Source organism: Physeter macrocephalus, chromosome 11 (assembly GCF_002837175.3).
Source record: "Physeter macrocephalus isolate SW-GA chromosome 11, ASM283717v5, whole genome shotgun sequence".
In the NCBI taxonomy this organism is placed as follows: domain Eukaryota; kingdom Metazoa; phylum Chordata; class Mammalia; order Artiodactyla; family Physeteridae; genus Physeter; species Physeter macrocephalus.
In genome coordinates this window covers 50849590-50856816 of record NC_041224.1, presented here as the reverse complement: position 1 = coordinate 50856816, position 7227 = coordinate 50849590, and the positions used below count along the sequence as shown (strand labels likewise).

At 45.2% G+C, this 7227-nt stretch overlaps 1 protein-coding gene and 1 long non-coding RNA gene across 5 annotated transcripts in view; one reads left to right on the top strand and one right to left on the bottom strand.

Moving 5' to 3' along the window:
- LOC102975956 (uncharacterized) overlaps window positions 1–2620 on the top strand; it is a 77259-nt gene extending 74639 nt beyond the window's left edge. The window contains exons 5-6 of one of the 2 annotated variants that reach the window (XR_002892501.3): window positions 695–885; window positions 1797–2620. This is a non-coding gene — a long non-coding RNA (uncharacterized lncRNA). Of the gene's footprint in view, window positions 1–360; window positions 640–694; window positions 886–1796 lie in introns of those variants that run through there. The other variant, XR_002892500.1, reaches the window with a different exon arrangement.
- MYZAP (myocardial zonula adherens protein) overlaps window positions 1–7227 on the bottom strand; it is a 97163-nt gene that overhangs the window by 51643 nt on the left and 38293 nt on the right. For all 3 annotated transcript variants that reach the window (XM_007111262.3, XM_007111263.4, XM_028494844.2), the window contains exons 7-9: window positions 6010–6135; window positions 4900–5028; window positions 642–721 (exon numbers count right to left, since the gene is read on the bottom strand). In XM_007111262.3, coding sequence (XP_007111324.1) covers window positions 642–721; window positions 4900–5028; window positions 6010–6135 — 335 coding nt within the window. The remainder of the gene's footprint in view (window positions 1–641; window positions 722–4899; window positions 5029–6009; window positions 6136–7227) is intronic.

The following is a 7227-nucleotide window of genomic DNA, read 5'->3' as shown; positions in this document are numbered from 1 at the left end:
CGCTCCGCAACGGGAGAGGCCGCAACAGTGAGAGGCCCACGTACCGCAAAAAAAAAAAAAAAAAAAAGAATTCCCATTTTACAGAGAAGCAAAGAATCTCAGGGTTGTTAAGTAACTTGCTCAAATGCTCAAAGTATCCCAACCTTGTTTTCCTTCACTAGAGGGCCGTGCGTGGCCTCGCTGCCTTCTGGTTTCCAGAAGAGGCCGTGGACTGCTCCTGCATTTCCCATGCAGGGCTTTAAACACTCATAGCCAGAGGACAAGGCAAGGTTTCATTGAGGAATGTTTGGAAACAAAGACATTGTAAAATTAGTTTCCATGGCAATGGTATTAGTCACTCTTGAGTTTTCTCATCAACAGGGTGCATCCTGTGGAGCTCAAGCTTATGGAGAACATTTATAGACTGAACTCTGGCACTTGTGACAGGCTTTGACGCGTTCCACTGCACTAACAACCAGCCCTGGGTTGTAAGATGTGGCTGGAAGCTCCACGTTGGAAGCTCCCAGTCTGATGTTTTGCATGTGTCAGTCTGCAATGGGTGACGACCAAACGAATGACAATGCAAGGACTAAGTGAGCCCACAAAAACACAGCGTGTCCACCACCTAAATCCATTACAAGACAAAGGGCATTACATCTTACCTTTCTTTGTCAGAATTGGTAATTTCCGTTGACATTTCTGTCTCATGCTCCAGGAGCTGGAGTTGAAGTTGATGGCGTTCCTAAAACAGACAGACACTAATATTTAATCTATGGATCCCAAGTTGGCTGGAGAATGTACAGCAAGCAACTCCAGCACTAGTGAATTCAAGTCTATGTGACACCCATGGGTTTTATACACCCACTTGCCAGGGTCCAAACAAAGCTCAAAATGTCAAATTTACTGGTGAGTATTTATAGATGAATTTATGAGTTAGAGACAAATATCCTGGATAAAGCCATTCAAGATTTATTTTTTTAAAAGCATTTCATCAGCCCAGGCTCAGATGTCTTGTGAAAATTTATGGTTCTAAATAATGTTAATCAATACTCTAAATCAGTGGCCTGTGATACTACAAATTTCTTGGGATTATTTTCTGAATCATCAAGAGGGTCTGGAATTCTGTAATATCCTATAAATTAACTGGGATGGTGTGTACACAGGTGTGTTCACTTGTAAAACTACATTGTGAAAATCAGAATAACAGTCCCCCAATGGTGTCCACATCCTAATCTCTGAAATTTGTGAATATGTTGCCTTACATGGATAAAGGAACTTTGCAGCTGTGATTAAGTTAATGATCTTGAAAATGGGGAGATTATCCTGGATTATCTAGTTGGGCATTATCCTGGATTATCTAGTTGGGCTCGTATTAGAAGGAAGAAGTAGGGTTAGAGTCAGAAACAGACAAAGACTGGGAGATGCTACAATGCTGGCTTTGAAGCTGGAGGATGGGGCCATGAGCCAAGTAATATAGTCAGTCTCTAGAAGGGAAAAAAGGCTAGGAAATGGATTCTCCTCTAGAGCTCCCAAAAGGAAGCCAGCCCTGCCAACACCTTGATTTTAGGACTTCTGACCTCCAGAACTAAAAATGATAAATCCATGATGCTTTAAGCCTCTAACTGGTAAACTGTTACAGTTTCAATAGGAAACCAATTCATGTATCAAGCTGTGCACTTAAGATTTGTACACTTTGCTGTGTGTGTGTGTGTGTGTGTGTGTGTGTGTGTATATATAAATTTAGAAGTTTACCTAAAATAAGTATTATAAGGGACTTCCCTGGTGGTCCAGAGGTTAAGATCCGCCTTCCAATGCAGGGGATGCAGGTTCGATCCCTGGTCAGAGAACTAAGATCCCACACGCTGCGGGGCAACTAAGCCCATGTGCTCTACTGCCCACGCGCCACAACTAGAGAGAAGCCGGCGCCCCGCAGCGAAAGATCCCGCACGCCACAGTGAATATCCCGCGTGCCGCAACTAAGACCCAATGCAGCCAAACATTTTTTTTTAAAGTAATATAAAATCTGGACACATTTCTTTGAACAAAGTGGAAAATATTAATAAAATTGTAGTGCCCATCACAACCAAAATTGCCCTAGAAATGTTACAGATAAGAGTATAATAAATTTCCTTACAATGAAGTTTATCAAATTCTGCTCATTAATTGGGAGGAGACTATTCTACTTTAGGTCCTTCTCTAAGTATGGCCGCGCCTCATCTTTAACCTCAGAAGTTCTCCCCAACAAGCTCTGGCGACTTATACACATTCCAAACGTCTTTTCCACCAAATATTCAAAGCAGATCCTTGAAACTTTAGCCCCCTCAACTTCTGAAGCTGTAAGCAGTGGCAGACCAAGGGTAGACCAGAGTTGGGAAGCAGTCCACCACGGGAGGAAGGGCGTATTATCATCGATGTACTTAGAATAATGAAGGAAGACCGACTTTTCAGTGGGGTTTTATTACTGCTTTTAAATCTCTACAGCGAATGCACATTCTTACTGTCCCTATGGGTTCTGCCACCAGCTGGAAGTTTACATTAGCCCTGAAATAATAATGATGACTCTTTAACAAGCGAGCCTTCCCTCAGACTCCCCAAAAAGCTGTCTTAAAGTAGGGCAAGGCCTATCTTACAACATACTTTAAAATTTGATTTTTTTCTAAGTTGAGGTACAACAAATCTTAAGTGAGTATTGCACAATCAATACATTTGTATACACATTACCTGGTGAAACCACCACTGAGATCAAGGCATAGAATATTATCTATTCTGCAGAAGGGTCTCGATAGAACACACTCCTTACAAGACTTCTACTGATCAGGAAAAAAAGGTGTTTGGCACACAATGCTGAGAACAGTAAACTAAGGGATACGGCACAGAAGCCATTCAAAAGCACATGGTTTGTCCTCGAGAAAAAATCCAAAAATAGGTGAGAACAGGAATACAAACTCTGTGGGCATGCTGTTCACATCCTGTGTGACAGAGATTTGGCACAGTTCCTGCTGTCCCAGATTTATCCCTGAAGGGGGAAAAACAGTAAATGGGTAATCTAATCTTAGCTAAATAAAGCAAGCATTTCGCTAGCTTAAATGGGAAAGATTAAGAGGAAGGACAATAGATTTTCAATCACTAAAGAAAAAGCCAAGAGGACGCGGGGAACATTTTGTGTCCCACAAATGCTGGCAGGGACGGCCGGCCTTACCAACACCAGCCTGGCCCCCAGCCATACGGCCCTCACCCGGGCTCCACGTGGACATCAGTGGGAAAAAGCTGGGAACTTTCAGAATCGCAAGGGTACAAAGAAACTCAGCTACAGAACAGGTCCAGCTGAAAAAGAAGCTGACACCAGGGGCAGACGTTTATGCAAGTAACAACATAAAAATCAGAGCCACACATTTGTGAGCCCCGACTTTATATATATGCCAGGCACCATGCTGAGCACTTGGCACGAATTTTTCTCGTGTACTCCTCACAGAAGGCCTGAGAATAAGAATTACTATTGTCAGCATTTTACAGAAGAGGAAACTGAATTTGGAAAAGTCAAGTAACTGCCCACAATGAGAAAGAGAGGCAAGACTCAAACCCTAGGTCTGTCTGATCCTAAAACCCATTCTTCACCAGCACACGGACAGTCTCTCTCTACATCTCCCCGTGCTGCCCGCTCACCTGGCTTCTGCTCGCTGCAGGACAATCCGTCACCCAGGGGGAGTGTGTGCTTTAACCAGCACCGTCTGCTGTTGTAGGAGAGTGGTGATGTGGGAGATAGCTCACCCACGTTCTAGAAAATGCCCTCGTCACCCAATCGTAATGACTGCCACCTCCAGCCAATGCTGACGTTAGCCCTAACCATGCCACTTACCTGCTCTTCAATACCGTATGGGATTCTGCTTTCCCAGAGGATGGAGGCGAAATTGTAACTGACTCTCTATTTGCTCAAGTCCCTCCCCAAAAAAGATGTTACCCAAAACAGGAGCCCCCCACCAGCCCCGAAGCTCCACAGTACTGCATTTAAGGCTGTTCCCAAGCTGGTTACGCCTCCCTTGACAGGGGACGGTGGAGGTGGAGGGGACCATGCCGCAGACACCACGGGGGCTCAGCCCTCTTCTCAGAATCACCCGGGAGCCCAGTTGTCGACCCTGCTCACGCTGTCACTCCCCCGCCCCTGCATCGTCAGCCTGGGGATTCTCAGCATCCAGCGTGAGTGAGTTACGGGATGCTGATGGGTCAGGTCTTGGCCGGTCAGTGCTGTTTGGCAAACTCATGCCACGAGAGAGCCACTTTCCAGGAAGCAGCCACAGCTCCAGCCTTCAACTAGCCCCCTCCCCCAGCAGCGAGCCGTCGCCCGCTAAAGGTCACCCGCCCTTTCTCTCTCCTCTCTCCCACCCCTCCTTCCCATTTCTCCACTTCCTGCCTAATTTCCAGGCTCGCTCTTCCCTGTCTCTCGACTGGCTCATTATCCGGGCAGAGCTCCTTCCTCTGCAGGCCTCCCCGCAAACCCACAGAGAAAGGCAGTGTCCACCGCTCCGACACAGAGTGTCAGAGAAAAGCCAACCCTTCAGACCCAGGCAGGGCTTGGGGTGTCGCTGTAACGTCGAAATAGGGCTTGCCTGCTCAACAAGTAATCTAAGTTCATGCTTGGGGCCCCAGCAAAGCAGGGCTGCTAAAATATTAGTTTCTGTAAATAATTTTATAGGTAATGTTTTTTGAAGCATCAAAATTTTCACCATGGGAAAAATTAGAACTTTGTGGGACTTCCTTATACTTTCTTTTACAGTTTTCTCTTTGTTTTTTACAAGTCACAAATTGCAGGGATGAGAGGGATCAGTGGTGAGGGCTTCTCGTACTTTGGGGCAGGCCTGCAGGGGAACTGCTGCACCGCAAGGGAGGCTGGGCGAGGGGGCCCCACGCCCCAAGCTGTGTTACCTTCTCCATGCGCTCAATCAGCCTGTCCAGCTCCCCGATCCTCTGGTCCTTCTCCTCTAGGCTGATCTCTGCCACTTGCATCTTTTTATTGGCTTCTTCAATGGCTTTCAGAAAACTATTGGTTTCTTCCTGCAAAAGAAACGCACTCTCCTCAGCAGAGCGTGGAGTAGCTACCAATCAGGGTACAAACAGCTCAGGCCTGGCTAAATCATCATGTCTCTTTAAAAGCATGACCTGGGGGCCTAGAAGTGTCTCACAGATCAAGAACTCAAATTCCATGATTCTGGTTCTCACCCGTGAATAAAGACACATTGCATGGCTTTTTAATGGGCCCACTTATTTTTTCTCCTTTTTTTCCCCCTTGAGTCTTTATGTTCTAAAAAGAGCCTACAAATGTTATTTATCCCCTGACTAGGTGCTCAGAGTGTCACACAACCTAAATGGAATTAGGGCTAGATCTGGAATTGAATGCAGAATGCCCAGATCTTTCTCCCATATTGCAAAGTACCAACTCAGTCAATTAATCAGCACATGTATTAAGCCTGTGAGGACACAAGATAAGGCAGAATGGAGTCCCTGCCTTCAAGGAATTTATGCTCTTCTAGAGAAGCCAAGATGTGAGACATACAGTCCAGCTCCAATAACAGGGACAAGAGAATTCCATGGCAAAGAGCAGAGAAAGTGTGGGTTTCCCAAGGACAGAGGACGCTTGCAGGTGTGTGACTGGGAAAGACTTCATTCGTGGAGATGCTGGCATCTTCGGGGCTCTCAGGGAGCGTAGGTAGGATCAAGGACGGGCAAGGAAGAGCAAATGGAGTGAGAAAGGGCGTGGCTGCAGGTAAGCCCAGGATCTGCTCGGATGCTAGCAAAGGGTCAGACCAGCTAGAGAAAGTGGTGATTGAGGGCTATTCCAAGCAGGGACGGTGGTAAGTAAAGGGAGGGAGGGAGAAGGGAGAGCAGTGAATCGGCAAATAATAAATTCCTTGACCCGTCACCCACGTTAGAGTCCACTAACTCACCTCTGAGCACACACCCTACCATGTAAAGCTCACCAACAATGATGCACCCCAATCTCTCTGCTATCCCATCAGCAGGTAGGACATAACACACCAGGAGCGCCTCTTTCTCGGCACTGTGCCTCTGCTGCTCTTCGTGCAGCCTTTCTTCATACTGGTTGTACAGCTTCCTGGTCATCTCTCTCATCACCTCTGCGTTGGCCTCTTGGGAGGATTCCACCTGCAGAGAGACTCACTTCAGAGCTACAACTCTGGTGGGCTCAGGGGGAATCCACACCTTTCACTCTCTAGGTATCAAGTGTGGACTCATGGGGGAGTGGACCCATGCCCCAGGGCTCTGCAGGAGACAGAGGCAGCAGGAACTAACGGGGAAAGAGGTAGAAGGAAAAGGGGTGAGCAGGTGTAGAGAAAATTAAAAGTGGCCCCTTGCACTAATTTACTTGATATTATCTGGAAAAGGTGCTCCACAGGAGTGAATTTTTCAAAAGGCAGAAATGTACCTCTCTAAGTGTCAACCTTGCCTCCCAGATTTAGCCATTTTTAAACTGAATTCTCTAAAATGTATCATGCTCCACTGTCTTATTAACCTCTTTCTTCAATGACTCTTCCTGTCTAATGTTCTTTTGCTCCTGAAATTTTATCATCTTTTATTCTATCGGTTTTAACAAACCTTTTTCTCTAGTTAATATATCCACACTCTAATTGGCCTCAGAAAGATATGCTTTTTCAATTCTTCAGTATTCTACTGTGGGCTGAAAATAAGACCACTACGTTATTAGAGTTGGGTCAGAGTCCTACAAAATTAAAAAGGAAAAAGGTTTGCTATAGGAGGAAGGAGGGAGTTAAAGAGAAAAGAGGAGATTACAGATAATGATGTTCTATTTCTTGGTTTTGTAGATTTAACTTTGAAACCAAGTAAATAATTTATCTGTTATAAATATTAAATTTTAAACAATTATCTACCAAGATCATTCACTGGGACAAGAACAGACCTTTCAACAAATGGTGCTGGGATAATCGGATTTGTCATATACAAAAAAATGAAGTTGGACCCCTAATACACCATATACAAAAATTAACTCGAAATGGATTAAAGGCTTAAATGTGAAAGCCAAAACTATAAAACTCTTAGAAGAACACCATAAGGCAAATCTTTGTGACCTTTGATTAAAATTAGATATGACACCAAAAGCATAACTGACGAAAAAGAGAGAAATAAGACTTCATCAATATTCAATATTAAAAACTTCTGGGGCTTCCCTGGTGGTGCAGTGGTTGAGAGTCCGCCTGCCGATGCAGGGGACGCGGGTTC